At 47.7% G+C, this 18370-nt stretch overlaps 1 protein-coding gene across 7 annotated transcripts in view; it reads right to left on the bottom strand.

Moving 5' to 3' along the window:
- LOC147604821 (uncharacterized) overlaps positions 1–18370 on the bottom strand; it is a 141601-nt gene that overhangs the window by 100788 nt on the left and 22443 nt on the right. For all 7 annotated transcript variants that reach the window (XM_086794452.1, XM_086794451.1, XM_086794453.1 and 4 more), the window contains one exon: positions 17493–17542. In XM_086794452.1, coding sequence (XP_086650578.1) covers positions 17493–17542 — 50 coding nt within the window. The remainder of the gene's footprint in view (positions 1–17492; positions 17543–18370) is intronic.

Raw genomic sequence — 18370 nt, 5'->3', positions numbered from 1 at the left:
GAATAATAACACGCAATCCATACTAAATGCACATCAATGGAAGCTCTCCAGACTCTTTACTGCAGGAAGTGGTCGGTCGAGGGCGGATTACTGGTCTCTTTTTTCCAGGTCTATCGGGAGTTATTGAAGAACAGCCTTTGCCTGCCTTCAACAAAGATCATGACTATGAGCTGCAGCCTATAGCCCCTCTCCAAAGTCCTCCTTTACCCAGTCTCCAAAGTCCTCCTTTTACCAGTCTCCAAAGAGGGGGGGAGATTGCCAAGAGATTCAGCAATGGAGACCCATCACTCTCCTCAACACAACCTGCAAAATCCTCACCAAAGATATCAGTCACCGTTATTCATGGCACTCGGACATGTTTTATTTGGGATAGGAACATCTCGAATAACATCTTCACTTTGTGGGAGGTGACCGCAAGAACACAAATCTTCCAGCTCAACCTTGAGAAGGCCTGTGACAATGTGGACCCCACCTCAGTGCAGGGCATGCCATATATTCCTTAGCTCATAGCCAGTTCCTCATCCATGAAGTCAGTAGGAGAAGTTCTCTATCTCTGACCCATCTACCGGAACTGCCCCTTCATAACTCCGTTTCCTCTTCTTGTTTATGAGGAAGGCCATGGACAACTTCCTCTTACCTTAAACCATCAGACTTTAGGGACTCTCTGCCTATCCATTCAGACTCTTGAGGAGCTCCTAGATTCAAAGCTTGCAGATGACACGGCAACGTGTTTTGTAGGGCAGGCACCTTCTCAGCTTTTCAACGGCGATAGAGGTTGCCTATGGCATGCAAATTGTCATCATTTTTTTTTTCGCAAGAAAGAGACTTCTATTAAGTATGAAAAAGGCATACAACAATCACTGCTATAAGCTAGAATAGAATAGAATCACACCAACAAGAGGCAATAAACCAAGCCGAGGCAAGCAATACCTGATTAGCCACCAATGCTCTAGAGGCTAAATCCAATCTCCAGGAGTGCCAATGAAGAAGCTTCTTCTGAATACTCATAAGTACCGAAGCAAACTGTTGTGCAGGAGAAATATCAACCCCAACCTGGCATCCCAAATATCTAGTAGTTCATCCTCTACTGATCCAAGTAAAACCAAGCTTTACCCTAGATCTGCAGGAGCTTCGGAGTCAGTTTACCTTTGTTTATGGGAATGCAAGGAAGCACAGAGGGTTTGGCCGGCGATTGCACACCTCTTTGGTAGGATTAAGAGGGATGCTATCATTTCTTTTGGTTCTATCATTTGGTTGACACAGTCTGAGCCTCAGCTGAGATTCGAGAGGACTGACAGGAGCTTGGCCATTATGGTAAGGCAAGGAGTTGCTCGGCAATGTTGTCTTCAGGATTTGCCACTTTCACACTTTGTCCCTCCGGCACAGAGGTTAGACAGTTCTTGGGAGATTATTGCTAGCATCTCAGCCTGGAATATCTGGAAGGCTAGATGCACCGAGGCCATTGAGGGTACTCCCGTTCTTGTTTCTCAGTGTCTTTGTAGGATTTGGAGTGATATTATTCACACCATCATGGCTACCTGGGCCAGAATCCAGGGATCTTCAAGGGCTGCGGAGAGGAAGCGCGGCCAGTTTATGAGAGAGTGGGACATTGGTATCTTTTTCATGTCCTCTCATTTGGGACCCTATTGGCAGCACAGGGCTCCTGATTGGTTGAGATCTCCACCTTTTTTGGTATGAAATCTCCATTTTGTAAAATTTTTTCATACCTAATAGAAGTCTCCTTTCTGAAAAAAAAATTGTGGCAATGCATTCCAAACCTTCCTCTGTGCCATGTGTCTCAAGTCAAAATGAGGTTCAGCGCTAAGAAGCTCGCGATAGAAATCAGTGGCAATTTGTAGGCATATGCTCACTTATGGTAGTGCTATGTGTGAACAGGGCTTATCCAAGGGCACTTTTTCCCATGTGGTTTTTCCCCTCGGATATCAAGTGTGAAAGGACACTACATATAATATTTTGTACTTCTATATTATATGGATGTGGCACACATGCAAGGGTTGACTTGCATTTTGTGGATACCACACTTTTGGCTCTCTCTCTCTCTCTCTCTCTCTCTCTCTCTCTCTCTCTCTCTCTCTCTCATTTTCTGTGTGTGAGCTTCTCCATCCTACACCTAACCCGTCAGTGGTCCGTTCTGGCCGCCAGAGCCACCGTCGCTATTCCATTCCGGCCACCCAGAGCCGCCGCCGTCACAGCTCCGTCCCGGCCACCCAGACCCGCCGTCGTCGCTCCATTCCGGCTGGCAATATCGTTGCTCCGTCCAACGCCCAGAGCTCCGCACGTGCCCAGCTGACGACTCTAGCCCGTTCCGGCCTCTCGGCGGCTTGCCTGCGACCTCCATGCTCGCCCTACGCCTACCCCCTCCGCCTAGCCCGTCTGCTCTGCGCACCGCCTCCGCCTGGCCGCCGCGTGCGTGAACTCCATGTGCTCCTCCTCGTCAACTGTGCAGCTCCGGCAACTCCCTACAACGGCCATCTTCACCCTCTGCACGCCTGTGCCGCCTGGCTGCTGCTGCTAGCACGTCAACGTATGCGCCTATCGCCTCGGTCCCCTCTTCGCGCCCAGCGCCTCCGTCTGCGGGTAGTCACACCAGCCAGCTAGCCCACAATGCCACCTGTACCTGGCCGACTGATGCCAGGCCCACTCCGTACTATACCATCCACGCACTAGCCTGCAGGTACTTTTATTTCAGAATAAACAAAAAAAAAATTAAAAAGGTTGCAGGCATTCTGGTGCAGGTTCAACAATCTTTTGGGGTTTGCCAAAAGTTACCCTCTGCCAGAAAAATTGCAGGTGGTGCCATTCAATTTGTTTGGTTTGGAATTTGGGGGTTTTCAAAATTGAGGTCAAAATCAACAAATTGAACCTCTTTCTGTTGCACAAATTTGGGGCTTTTGTGAAAATTGGCCAGTTAAATGCACATTGAAGCGATTGGAGTGCATAAAAATTGGGGATTTTCAGATTGGAGCATGTAATTGGGCATTACAGCTGTGATTTGTCGCGTATGTATACACATTGTGTGTAATTGGACAATTTGGTGCAGGTTTACACTTGCTTTGGTTTGCAGGCATACATTTGCACAGGACATTTGGTTGCCTGGCAGTGCACATTGGTGCTTGGTTTGCTTGCAGGTATATTTTGTTGACATGGCACAGAATGCTACAGATGTATTTGGTGTGCTCACCCAGGAGGACAAGTTGGATGGATCTAACTACTCCCTCTGGAGTGAAGCTAAGGGAGCTTGCCATTCTTGTGGTACGGCAGAGTCAATATATATATATATATATATTTTCAGAAAGAGACTTCTATTAAGTATGAAAAAGACATACAACAATCACAGCTATAAGCCGGAAAAGAATAGAATCACCCCAATATGTAAGGTGATTTCAACCATTGAGGAGCATCATGATGCCATGAAAGATCTGTGGGACTAGAGGAAAAGAAAATGCCACGGTCCCACTCCCGCATAAATATAACGTGCTTTGCATGTGCAGAATGAGAGGACCCCTGAATACGAGACAATGAGGTTGTGGCCCACCATGGATCCTAGTGGTGCGCTGCTGTTGTCATGAGGCAGTTGCCATAGACCCAGATATTTGTTTGATTAGCTAGATTTATACATACATGTTGGGTTGCAGCTCTTATTAGTGCAAGAGATTTTTGTAATAAATAGAAATAGTCAGATAATGTACAGGAAGATAGATAAGGAAGAGCTCTTCAATCAAGTCGAGTTGGGTTGTGTGTGAGCCGGGCTTGAGTCGTAAGGTATGCTGTATGTTTATGTTTCTAATGCTTGAAAACTGCCATGGTATTCATTATTCTTGATGCATGTGGGGATTTCCCCCATCCTCATCCATGCGCTTAAAATAATGCACAGGGTGCGTTTTATGATGCTTTTGTACATGTGGTAAGGTGGGAGTGGAGAAAATCTTTTCATGGCTGTCCACCACGTTTGAGGCCATGGACTATGAGGTTGTAGAGGAGATCCCATCATCCCAGATTTGAATCGTGGGGTTGATTATACCAGGCCTCCCTTGTGTGGAGTGACGATGATGGTGTCCTTTGGCATGAACTGTGTTGTTGTTCATATACTGTCCAGAGGAGAAACATCACTTTAGTGTTGCCAGACAACCAACCCTGCTACAGGGCAAGAGGATTGTAAGCAGAGGAGAGCGTACAGGCGAGATGCGCACATAGACATGTAGGGGGGCGTGTGGGAGAAGGAAAGCTAAAAGAGGCATGGATGTTAAAACGGGAAAAAGTGCGAGTAAAGAAAAGCATAAGTGAGCTTTTTTTTTGTGCTAAAGCAGGAGGGGGCTTATTTTTAAGCTTCAACTTTTAAAAAGCACAAAATTAAAGCGAGTGTGCTTTTTTAAACTCATTCCCATATAAATTCAGTCTCTACCTTCTTGTTGGCTTATACATACACCTTGTGCAAGATCTACGTACACCATCTTCAAGCTCTTGGTCTCCGAAAGCTCCAAACTCGACTTCAACCGACTCATCCACCCTAAAAGCTTTTCTCCTAACCTTTCAATTCTTTCCAGCCCGTAACCGGTCACCTTTACTCCAAGTTGATATGCAAGTTTAGTGTGCATCGGATATATATGGAATCAGAGGGCAGTAATTCTGTGAAGTCATCTGATAGTAACAATGTGCAGGCGGTCGGCGGGCGGCGATGATGACTTTGAGCAAGTGAAGCCACCGGGATTGCTCAGATTATGCCTGCCACCAGCCGTAAGGGTGGAAGATAAATAGGAGTGCGTTATCCAGGATTCCCTGAGGGAGGATAGTGTCGGGCCCAACCTTGATGGGTCCTCCATGCCTTCGCCTATCGATGACCATGGGGTTGTCAAGTGGTGTCAGGAGGGTTTGGCTAAGTGGGATTCAAGTTTGACATTGGTGGGTCTGGGAGTGGCTCAATAGTCTTGACTTCATAGACCCAAGTCGTGATGCCTGTATTTTGAGTACTTTTTAAAAACCCCCAAGTAATAATGTTAAATTTTAGAGGTCTTTATTGCATGCTCTTGTTTCTTTTTACCATGAACCCTTGGTGTTATCCGGATAGCCACTGGGTCGCAGGCAATCTTGTTGGGTGTTGACTTAACCTAGGACGGGATGCTGAGGTGATGGTCATAATCTAGGATGCCTGGGCCGAGGTTTTCGGATGGCTTATAGACAGCCAGTGGAGCTGATTGTTGCAGGAGCTAGGGACATGGATTGGGGTGTTAACATGGTGGTATCTTTCATCCTTGACTTTGCATGGATTGGATTGGCCCTCAAGTTGACCTAAGGTTTGACCTTGGTGTTCAGAGGGGAATTCGGTTGCTTCAAGGTTGGGTTGTAGGGGGGAAAGTTGGCCATTCACCGGCCATTCCACCTATGAGCATGCTTAACGGGGGTTTTATGTAGGTTGCGCTCTAGTGGTATGGGAGACGTCAAAGTGTATTCTCATGTAGGATCTCCTGAGGCTTCGCCAGTTTTTTGTGTGGGACACCCTGTGCTTAGGCATAGTTAACCTCTGATAATTGTGAGGATCAGTGCTAGTCTATGAGTGACAACAAGATAAGAGGCTTTCTTGGTTGTCTGAGCATTGGCATGTCACTTGTAGGGTGACAAGTTCTTTGATTCATCACACACTCTCGTGGTGATGACCAAATGATATCGATGCATGAGGCAGCTCAGAATTGTGCATGAGAGAGATGTGAAGTCTAGAACTTCTTGGTCTTAGACTTAATGTCTAGACCAATTAACAGTTGGACCATTTGATACTCCAGGGTGGACATAGTTCCACGGGGTTATTTTGATTCTAGGACTTTGGAGTCATATGGACTTCCACTTGTTTGACGGGGTGTAACACATGGACATGTTAGTGGTGGAATATGTTATAACCATTGTCCTTCAGGATCTCTATTAGTGGGATTGCATGGACTTTGGTAACGACTTTTAGTAACCTTTAGTTCATTCCAATTTGGTGGGGTGAAAAGTAGTTGGAAGCCATCTTGTTGTCTTTAGGTTGCTCGAGGACAACGAACATACGCAGAAGTTGATGGGGAGTTTTATGCTTACCCTAAAGTAAACGTATCTACTACTGGTTACCCTAAAGCAGACATGAGGATTAATCTTAGATGAGTATTGGATAGGGGAGATCTTGTGGTTGGAATTTTGTACTGGAAGTTGCACTAGGACTTGTTTGTGCATTAAGTGGACTAGTGTTTGCCAACAACTAATGTTGGATGCCATTTGGTATGACAGATGAGTTGTGCTCTAGGTCTGTGGTAGGGTTGTTATGGTAGAGCTTGTTGCATTTTAAGACTTGATGTCCTATTGGGATTCATCTCTTGGATGAGAGTTGGATTGACAGTAAGCAATTGGATGTTTGTAGTAGGGTCTACAAGAGGAGTCTTACACTGGCCTAGGTAAGAGGCAATAGACTTGGACGGATGTCCGGATCCGAGGATTCGCTTACATGGGCTGTTGAAGAGGAGGAAGTCTGTTACGTCCCAACACGCCTAGGATTAGGACTAGGGGCGTGTGCAAACCCAAGATTAGGGTTAGGATTAACCTAGGGTTAGGGTTAAAAGGGCTTAGCTAGGACGTGAGGACCTAGAGGGTTCACACGTGGGTTAAGGGCGCTAGCAAGATGAAGTCTAGGGCTAAAAGCTTATAGAAGTGCTGTACAACAGCTCGTACATGCCGTACAATAGCCTACCAGCACCAAGGTCAGGTCGTACAAGTTGGTGAGGTGCACGTATAGCTGATGATGAGGTGCCTAGTCCACGAGAGAGGATTGGAGAGGGTGGTGGTGTAGGTAGCCATGAAGGGGAAAATCTGCTAGTGTTTGGGCAGCCCACAAAAGTGTCCACACTTGCTTCAAATGATCTTGGGCACCCCATATTGGACACAAAAGAGGGCGCCTGGTACAAATGGGTATAGATGGTGCCCATCTTTGACAAATGCCCCGTGCCCATATTGAACATGTTCACACTTATTACCGAGTGACCACTTCGAGTTGACAATTTTTCCAAGTCCCTAAACGTGATTTTTAGGCTGAATTCTAGGACTACTTTAGAGCCCTACAAAATGCCAACTGGTAATCAACAAACAAGGGCACTCACATGGTCTTGTAGCCAATAGTTCCGAGCGTCCCTGGCACTACAAGGTTGACCCACAACAGCACACAATAATAAGGCATAGTTCTAACAACTCGTCTAACCAGCACATACATACATGAGCTATGCATATGAACATGTAATTTGGAAATCGACCGTTCTCAGATCTTGTACCAATTCACAGGGCTCTAATCACGCTAGGCTACCTTGGTGTGTGTTTCGAGTCATGCTGGTAGCACACAACTGCGAGTCAAGGTGGCATGTTATGTATTCACACTAGGTAACGAAAGGAAACAGCTAGTCACACTAGCAAACTCCATCCACACTGGAGATGCGGAATACTAGTCACACTAGCAGAGCCCCCTAGTCACACTAGAGTGAAGCAGTACTAGTCACTGGCTATGAAGCAGTACCAGTCACTTTGGCAACAAATAGACACAATGGCTAGTCGTACTAGTTTCCATTATGTCCCAAAGAAGAGCTTTAAGAATCATTGATGCACTTACATCATAGCTAATCATGCTTAGGGAGCCAAATGATGAGGTCAATCAAACAAAGAAACGTTGAGAGAGATTGGAAGGACCCCGCTCTGCCCTTCTGCCCCCCGCCTCTGCCCTGCTGCCCCTGCCTCTGCCCACATTGCCTCCGCCTCTGCCTTGCTGCCTCCTGCTACCCCCCGCCCTACTGCCCTTCTGCCTCCACCTTGCTGCCCCCCAGCCTGTGCCCCTCTACCCCCCGCCCTGCTGCCCCCCGCCCTGCTGCCTCAGCCCTGCTATTTTTCTCAGCCTTGTTGCCGCCCACTGCCCCCCGTCTCTGCCTCCTGCTACCCTCCGCCTCTGCCTATTGCTGCCCCTCCCTCAGCCGTGCTGCCCCCTGCCTCTATCCCTGCTGCTTCCACCTCTGCCCCCCACCTTTGCCCCTGCTGTCTCCGTCTCCTTGTCTGCCCTTTGCTATTCCTTCAACAGCTGTTTTAAATCGGATTCTAGTCGGCCGCCCACCATTGATTGGCCTCCCACAAGCCGAGAGAATCATCAATTTCTCGCAAGACGAGCTCACCTCTCTCCAACACGACATTGACATTGAGTTCTAGACCACCCTTATCGTGAGGGTTTATGGCTCCCACCCCTCTCGCTCGCATGCCCGTGAATGGCTTCTAGCAGCTCTCCCTTCGGAGCTGATTGTGCACTTCCAAGATACATGTCTGCTTGGTCGAGGCTTCTTCCAGGTGGACATTCTTTCTCTGGAAGCTACTTCTTAGGTGTTGGTTGGCAGCCCCTTTCCTCTTGGCCCTAGGAAGATCTTCTTCTTTTAGTACCAGGTGGGCTTTGATCTAGTGGTGGAGGATCGACGCCTTACCCCTGTCTCATTGCGGTTCCTTGCTCTTCCTCGGTCTTATTGGAAGCTCTTAGCTTCCATAGGGGCATCCTTTGGCTACGTTTTAAAGGTATCGGCCCTTCCTGTCTCTCCCGCCTCAGCTTCCGCAACTGTTATTGCCACTTTTAATGGTGTACCCTGGGTCTTTGTGCTTATTCCTGATGCATCGATTACTGGCGATCATATCATGCTTCAGAGACCTGATGGCTCTCATTTCCACCAGAGGATGGAGATTGTAGGTAGACCTAACTAGTGTCAGATTTGTCGTCGACGACAGGGCCACATTGCTAGAGATTGTCCCAAATCGAGAGGCCACGCGAGACGGCGGCGTGGTTCTACCTAGCAAATGCCTCCTGCAGTTGCCCAGACTCTAGTTGCCCCTGTGCCCCCGCAGACCACACAACGTTGGGTTGTGGTTAGAGATGGCAGGTGCCCTCGGACCCCCATACGTGCCTCTTTACCTGCACCCCTAGAGGAGAACCCCAAACCTTATGCAGCTCTTGCCTCACAGGATGTGGATCCTTCTTTGGAGGATGAGGCAACTCTCAAGGATGATGTTGCGCAATCGCATTGTCATGGTACCTCTCTAGTTTTGAGGACCAGCCTTGGCTTCTCCCCGGAGTGCGAATGAGAGGTAAGGTTTTCATCGTCAAATTTTCCCTCCCTTACCTACGCGAGACGTACCTCTGTCTCTGAAGGGCGTCCTTTGTCGACCACAAGATCTGATCGTTCCTACTCTGAGTCCTTATGAGGATTGTCTCATGGAACATTCAATGTCTTGGGGGTTTTTTTGTGCGTTGGCGGAAATAGTTTGTCAAAACTCAGCTCCATAGTGCAGTTACAGGTGGACCTATGGATATATTGCTTTTGCGAGAGAATAAACTAGATGCTAGCCAGTGTGGGAAATCAGGCAAGCTTCTCTCGGGAAACACCTTTTGGTCGCTAGCCATTGGTACCAAAGGTGGTGTTTGTATTTCTGTTTCAGCTGTGCTTTTGCCTTGCATCATTGGAAATGGTGTCATTTTACCTGCGAGAGCGTAGTTGATCCTTCTTATGGAGGGTGTTACACACATTGGTATTCTTAACCTCTGTGCTCCTAACCATAGAGGTGAGAGGGAAATCTCTCACTACGTTGATGCCTCATGTTGACCATTGGATTATTAGTGGGGATTTTAACATGGTTGAGATGCCAATGGATAAAAGAGGTGGACATGAGGGCTTGGTGCATCCTCTTGAGAGAGCGACTTGCGATAGGTTTATACTCTCCATCCATGGCAGAGATTATTGGCATGAAGATGACATTCTGAGGAGGCCATCCACTCTTCTTTATTCATGGTCTAACAAGAGAAGGGATGGAGGATGTATTTATGCACGGTTAGACCGATTTTATGTGGATGATTGTGTGCTCTCATAAACTGGCCGCGCTTCCTCTCTGCAGCCCTCGAAGAGCCCTGGATTCTGGCCCAGGTAGCCATAATGGAGTGAATAATATCACTCCAAATCCTACAGACACTGATATTCCAGGCTGAGATGCTAGCAATAATCTCCCAAGAGCTGTCTAACCTCTATGCCGGAGGGACAAAGTGTGAAAGTGGCAAATCCTGAAGACAACACTACCAAGCAACTCCTTGCCTTACCATAATGGCCAAGCTCCTGTTAGTCCCCTTGAATCTCAGCTGAGGCCCAGATTGTGTCAACCAAATGATAGAACCAAAAAAAATGATAGCATCCCTCTTAATCCTACCAAAGAGACGTGCAATCGCAGACCAAACCCTCTGTGCTTCCCTGCATTCCCATAAACAATGGTAAACTGACTCCGAAACTCCTGCACATCTAGGGCATGCTGGGCAAGCACCATTAACAGACCTCCACTGATTGGTGGCCAGACCACCATGAAGAGAAACCCATATAAAGGAGGAAATCTGTGGCTTCCTACAAGAATGCCACAATCTCCGCCAAAATACCCTCTGAATGTTAGTCGAAATGCCGTAAGATTCCCCAATGGGGTCTAAGAGTAGGGACACTCTGAATGTGTCCCAAGATAAGATGTCTGGCATTCCGCACCGTATAACTGAAAAAAGGCATGCTTTTCAAAGGGTTACAAGCATCCTTCCACTCCCACTCACTGGGGTCCCAATGTCAGAATACGCAGCGGAGATGATGACCAAATCTGGGAACACAAGAGCAAAAACGCAGGCAGAAAAACAGCACAAGAGAGAGACAGATGTAGGCGTGTAACTCTGCTCTATATACACAAGAAGATCCCGAGGAATGATACAAATAAGGCATGGGGGCTGAGGACCTATATATACTCCCCTAGAGGGCAGTCGGCCAGCATAAGAGAAGCCCACGACTGATAAATATGTCCACGACTGCTGAAAATAGCAGTCGGCCAGCTACAGATGCCTCCGCCTAGACAGAACAAGTCGGCCAGCACTCTGATAGCCCACGACTGATGTAGATCCAGGCCAGCTTCAGAGTGCTCCTGGCATCACCTGGCAGCCCTCCCAAGCCTCAGAAAAATGGGAAAAAATAGGGGAAAAATACGGAGAGTGGGGAAAAATGGGAAAACACCTCATAAGGGCGGGCACACCCACAACAAAGGCCCTGGTGTATAAAACTAGACAGGAGATGACTTCTAACACCCCCTCTCAGCTCCTGGCTGTGTAACCAACCACTGGGAGCTGGGGTGCCGCCTGAGCAAATCCTGAGAGCGACTTCGTGAAGAGGTCCACCGTACTGTCCTCCGTCGAACAGAACTCCAGCAAGATGTCATCAGCAACAATCTGTTCACGAACAAAGTGCCTCTGGATGACCAAGGGTTCCTCCAGTGGAAGCCCAAACCTGCAATGTAACCTCCTCATGCTCCGTAAAACTGCTCCTCGGGCATAAGTAGATCTCCTCGTGTCCGGATCTCCTCCCCAAACCGAGTCACTCCAACCGTGGAGTCGGACTCCATCCAACAATCCCCCTCCTGTGTACAAGAGTCCATGATCCTTCGCATGCTGCAGAAACCACAGGAAACGCAATCCTGCCTCACAAAGAGACATCTGCAACCAAGAGCTCAACAACCTCATCAGGAAGCTCCCGTCCAATCCGGTGTCCATCAACCAGATCAATGAACCATACAGCTTCTGAATCACCGAGACATCACACTGCTCACAAGGATCAACACCTGTTACGGTGCACAAGCAAGTCCTGGAAACCTTCTGAAGACCACGCAAGGCCTTCTGAAACCTGTCAACCACCCCCTCTGAATCCGGAACCACAAAGCCTGGAGAAACCACCTCCTTCTGCAAGTAATCACCTGTCACCTGCCTGGCTTTCCGAAAGGTCCCCGTGGAAAGAACATCCTCAACTACTGTAAGTTCTATGTCCCGAACACGACGAGACATCAGAGCATAAGTGACCTGTTCAGCTTCCTCTGACTCACGAACACAAGAACTACCAACCTCAGTACTGGAAAGTTCCTGCCAACTGCTGCCATCTACCGGCAAGCTATCCACCATCTGGTCCTGGAAAGCCCGCACCTGCAGCGTATCCACACCTGAGTAGCTATTACCATACTGCCACTCATCACAATCTTGAGGACCTGGGAGAGAGAGTGCTGAAAGCCTGTAGACTCCATTCTCCACTCCACCTTCCCAAACCACTTGGCCTGTTGCTTTGTCCCGGAGAGCAACAAAATGCTCATCAAACTCCACCCGTACGCCAGTCTTGCAAACCTGATGCACTGACAACAGATGAAAACCAAGTGCCGGAACATACAACACCTGGGAGGAATGCTTCCCCCCTCTGCCATCGGGAACTATCTCCATCCTGCCCTCACTGTGAACTGGGATAGTGGACGTATCCCCAGTAAGAATATGACCAGAACACCTGCAAAGATCCTGTAAACCGGAACGGGAAGGAGTCATGTGCCTGGAAGCACCACTATCGAGAATCCACTCCCGAGTATCCGTTGCGGAGAATCCTCCAATCTCCTCCTTGCCTGAAGAAAATGAAGCATCGGTGTCCATCACCTCCAGGTGCACAAAAGCCGGAGTCTTCATGATTGCTGAGGAGTCTTCACCCTTCTCGGTCTTCCGCTTGGGACACTGCCTCCAGTAGTGGCCTTTCTCGCCACAATCATTACAGGTCCTCTCTGCCTTCAGCTTCTCGCGGTCAGCGTCGGACATCTTCTCAGAAGACTTCTCCGATGAAGCCTTCCCTTTGCCCGAGTTACGGCCTTTCGACCGTTGGCCAGTAAAGGCCTCCGAACCTCCACCCTGAGGAGGGTTCGTAAATCGTTCCTCCTGGTCCAAGACCATGGGCACAAGCTCCTCCCACGTGATGGTGCTGAGCCTGCCACTGGTAATCAACGACGAGTAGAATGCTGAGTACGAAGAGGGCAAATGTGACAGCAACGTGATGGCCATGTCCTCTGACGATATCTCCTTCCCAGCCTGGAGAACTTCCTGCTGAAGAGCCTGCAGCTTGTTAATATGCTCCCGCATCGTCGGCGACTTTGCAGGGCTCATAACCCGCATCTGTACTTCCAAGGAAATCCTCTTCATGGGCGATACCCTGTTGTAAAGTGAGGCCAAATGCTGCCATATACCTCTGGCCAGCGTCATGTGCTTGACATGATTGATTACCTGCGGTGTGCAGTTGAGGAAAATAAACGAACGGACCCTGGCGTTGACGCGGTCCCACATCTGCGTCTGGGCCTCCCGGTCCTTTCGGGTTGACGGTAACTCCCCTTCCTCTACTTCCGGCCGTGGAACACCAACAACGACGAAATCGGCGAGATCGTAGGACTCCAGAACGGATTCCATCATCACCTTCCATATGCCGTAGTTGCTCCCGTCCAACTGACGGTCCACCGGAAACGTGGGGAGTGTCGGGATCTTCACATGTCTCTCGGCCATCTCAAACAGATCTGCCATTGCGGGGATGTCCTCTGAAAAGGGTGGGTGGGTGGGAACAAAGAAGAACTAAAACCTGCAAGTGGCTGTCCAGCAAATCAGCCCGCCTTCCTCTTGCACCTTCTCTTCCCGATCAGCCCAAAACAGTCCACCAAACAGCCCAAAACAGTCCACCAATCAGCCACAAAACAGTCCCTCTCTTGCTCACACAAATCCCAAGACCTATCTAGAGCCTAGGCTCTGATACCATGTCAGAATACGCAGCGGAGATGATGACCAAATCTGGGAACACAAGAGCAAAAACGCAGGCAGAAAAACAGCACAAGAGAGAGACAGATGTAGGCGTGTAACTCTGCTCTATATACACAAGAAGATCCCGAGGAATGATACAAATAAGGCATGGGGGCTGAGGACCTATATATACTCCCCTAGAGGGCAGTCGGCCAGCATAAGAGAAGCCCACGACTGATAAATATGTCCACGACTGCTGAAAATAGCAGTCAGCCAGCTACACATGCCTCCGCCTAGACAGAACAAGTCGGCCAGCACTCTGATAGCCCACGACTGATGTAGATCCAGGCCAGCTTCAGAGTGCTCCTGGCATCACCTGGCAGCCCTCCCAAGCCTCAGAAAAATGGGAAAAAATAGGGGAAAAATACGGAGAGTGGGGAAAAATGGGAAAACACCTCATAAGGGCGGGCACACCCACAACAAAGGCCCTGGTGTATAAAACTAGACAGGAGATGACTTCTAACACCCAATGCATATGTCTGATAGGGCAGCCACCATACAACCAAAGGCTAACACTCTCTGTGATCATCCCGGGGGGGGGGGGGGGGGGGGGGGGGGGGGGGGGGGGGCAACAAAGACGTGCTTCCCTAACCTGCCAACAACTCTGACTAGACGAATCTGGGGGCCCTCAATAAGGTCTTGCACGTCACATCTCTCCGGCTGCCATCCATCCTGTACAGAAAAAAAGACCGGTACATCATCCTCCCTAGGCAAGGGGAGACCCATAACCTGAAGAGGAACACATGTCCCAGAAAAAACCCCAAACCAAGAATGATGACGGCTTTCCAAGAAAGATCCAGTAATCTAGTGGTTGGGAATGGCTGCATCAATCTGTGCAATCCTCCGGCTAGAGCCTCTCAAATGCTGCGTGAAATCCAATCTCTGTACCTCGGTGAGGCTCTGAAGCCTCTTCCAAGCCAGCACTGTGGGGCATAGGGTCTCCTTGCCAGCCCAAAGAATATGCATAGCTACCCCAAGAGGCCTACCATGCACATCTAAGATCAAATCATTCCACAGAATGGGCTGCCGGTTAACTTCCTCCGCTGAACGCGGGGGGATGTGTACCAAAAAACTCCTCTGGCAGTCCCAGGCCCGTAGGAGGGACCTAACCAGGGGGGATGAAGGGGAGTGGTGAACTGCATCCAAAAAAATAAAGCGAGCTGAGAATCCAGTCACCTCCGCGAACAGGGACACACTTCGTGATCTGCTGCATGAGAAAGTCCTTCCACGGCTCAGTGCCTGGAAAAAAGCCTCTAACAACAAGCTTACAAAGAAAAGCCTTACATTGCACCTCAGGGTCAATGATATTCATTCCCCCTTCCTGCTTAGGCCTGATAATGGTTTCAGCAACTCTAGCTCTGGTGTGTGCATTTCCATCAAGCCCTAACCAAAGAAAGTTTCGAATAAGGCGACAAAGCTGGCCAATGCAGCCCTTATGAAAAATCCAGCACGAAGCGATAAACCAAGCCATGGCTAGCAAAACTTGGTTAACCACCAAAGCTCTAGAGGCCAAGTCGAGCTTCCTCCTACTCCAGTGATGAAGTTTGCTTTTAATGCTTAAGAGCACTGGAGCAAACTGTTGTGCTCAACGCCAACCTGACAACCAAGGTATCTGGCAGAGCATCCTCTCTCAATCCAAGTAAAACCAACATCTGTACCCCAATCTGCAAATCCAAGACATATCAGTGTCTGAAGCACTTGGTGTGCCACTAGTGCATGTGACCAAAAAAGTGTACTCTTCTTGGATTACATTAGCTGATTGCTGTGCTTTGTCATCAGAAGAGTCTGCTACTGCATTGCCTACTTCTTTCCTTTTCTCTTTTGCAATCCGCTTCCTACATTCACTGATGTAGTGTCCAGGCTTATGGCAGTAGTGACATTTGCCCTTCTTTTTGGGCTTGTTTGCATCCCCTTTGTCAGACTTTTCACCACCAGAAGAGGGCTGTCCATGACCAGCCTTGCTAGACTGTTGTCCCCCATGCTTAAAGCTCTATGCTTTACCCTTATCCTTGGCTGTAAATGCCTTGTCTCCACCACGGTTGCTCAATAAGTTTGCTCTTGTTTGCTTTTCTTGCAAGAGTAAACCCACCAGCTCTTCAAAAGTGACGGGATCACCACCTCCTCTCATTGAGAGGTTGAGAGAGGTGTGAAGCCCAAGTAGGATGGTGGTAAAGAATGTAGAGTGTTGGTGACCATCTGTCTGTCTGGGATAACCTCATCAATGTTGAGCAATTGTTCCTGCAAATCTCTCACTTTGGTGAGATGATCTACCATGGTGTCACATCCATAGAAAGAAGATCCAATTGCCTCTTCAAGAAGGCAACTCTTGCCTCGTTGCGTACCTGATACATTGCTTCCAATGTGTCCCATGCAAGCTTCGATGTCTTGCAAGAACGAACGTGCGGAATAATAGTCCTTTTCACTGAAAGGGCTATCAATGACAAGGCTTGTGCATCTCTAGAGTCCCATCTCTTCTGCTCTTGTGTGGGAGCAGGTTCTACATCAGGAGCTCTTATAGCACCTCCCCTTTGAGGCGTGGCTGGCTGTATGGTAAGTCGGCGTGTGTCATCACCACACACGATGCCCCAAAGCCCTTTGGCTACGTAATTTCCCACAATCTTTTCCAGACATGAAATCTTACTGTGGATCTTTGCACTCCCTGACGACCAACTCCTGATTTTTGGGACTGGCTCTTCTAATTTTCTAGCCAGCAGGAGACGTCTTCAAGGAGGATTTTCAAGGGCCTCTCTAGCAGGTGCTGGTCATTTGTTTTGACAACTACACATAATAGATCAACCCCTCTCTCATTAAAGTTTCCAACAATCCCTCTTGGTGGCTTTTAGTATTGTACAATCTCCCCGCTCATTTGCAGTGGGAGCTATGAGAGTGGTACTGGAAAGATTCCACAGCCCGGCCCATGCATCCAGGCTATCCTTTCTTCACCTGTGATGCATAATTTAAATACATAGGAAGGGCTCCATCCCTAGAACCCTGAGCCGCTGCCCACCAGACAGCCTACGGCATGACAAGCCCCACTTTCGGCTATGGAGCAGTTTCCACCATCGCAAGATCTTCTTACTGTAGCTCTCTACCAATAGAGGTTTTGCAGTGGAACTTGGCTTACAAACATGGGCCGCCCGGTGCTTGTCACACTGGATTGCTACAAGACCCATTTCATTACTTAGGGTACAGTTTGAAGGCAGGACAGGTGGTTTGCTCTATGAGACCAATGGCACAGGGATTGCACTCTGGCTGCACAGCCACTCAGATCCATGCACCACCATGAACTCCTTTGACTTCCACTGACAAAAGTTGGGAGGAGCACTCCCAAGTCGCCTCCTTTTTGTACAAAGATGTTTCCTCTTGAGAAGGTTGATTTCTGCCCTTATGCAAATGTGATTTTTTCCCGCTACTAATAAGAGGACTTCCTTTGGGGGGAAACCATACCTCAATGGCTTCTCAATACAACCTACTGCAAAAGAAGCACCCTATACATAAAAGCTGCTTTGAAGTGGTTGTAGTTGATAAATCTCTGATTGTGAAGGATTCTCCTAATTAACTGCAGAAATCTCAAGGTACATTTAGATCAATGAACACACACACACACACACTATTTGGCAGAATCTCTCTCATCTTTGGTTTTTCATTGAATATCTACAATTAAAAGTTGTATTAACAAAAAACAGTTGACACAAAAATTCTAAACATTAAATCTCTAAGTATCAAATTGATGCATAACATAATAACTGCCAGCTTAGTGAGAAAGAACAAACAGCAAAGTGCAACTTACATTTTCCAGTATTTCTGCAGGATTTTTCGTATTCTCAAAACCAACAATCTCTGCCACGACATTTTCAAATGAGGGTTTATGTAGTTTCTAGCTTAAACGTGAAGATCCAGACACCTTATCTTCTTCACGAGAAAGCTAGCTTACTATTCCCATCGAATTCAAACCTAATATAGCAGAATGAGTTGAACCATGAAGGAATGGACAACAAATGACATATAAACATCAAATATTTAACCCTTAAACGTGAAGATCCAAACACCTTCTCTTCTTCATGAGAAATCTAGCTTACTATTCCCATCGAATTTCAAACCTAATATATAGCAGAATGAGTTGAACCATGAAGGAATGGACAACAAATGAGTTGAACCATGAAGGAATGGACAACAAATGACATATAAACATCAGATATTTATCCCTTAAATTGGCACACACTAAAGAAAAAAAGAGTCAAAATAGGTTTGTCACCCTGCAAAATCCTGCAATATCAAAACCAGCAATCTCTGCCATGACATTTTCAAATAAGGGCTTATCTAGCCTCTATCTTGAAAGTAAAGATCCAAACACCTTGTTTCCTTCACTATTTCTATCAAATTTGAAACCTAATATTGCAGAATGACATGTACAACAAAAGGCATATAAACATCATTATTTAAACCTTAAATTGGCACACGTTAAGAATCTTTCTCAAAATTAATTTGTCACCCTGTAAAACTTAACTTGATTATAACCATTTGTGTTTTGTGGCTCAAAAAATGGGCATTTCAACATATGTTTTCCCAAAAAACTTCTCTCCGATGGTGATCTTCCCTGTATGCAACCCATCGTAGGAGCATCTGCTAGGTTGGCCAAAGGTTTGCCATTGATTTTTCCTTCTAGTT

This window comes from Cibotium barometz, chromosome 61 (assembly GCF_041138505.1).
Source record: "Cibotium barometz isolate CiBa-2024 chromosome 61, ASM4113850v1, whole genome shotgun sequence".
Classification (NCBI taxonomy): domain Eukaryota; kingdom Viridiplantae; phylum Streptophyta; class Polypodiopsida; order Cyatheales; family Cibotiaceae; genus Cibotium; species Cibotium barometz.
Note: the sequence above shows the minus strand (reverse complement) of the source record. Positions and strands in the feature narration are given on the sequence as shown.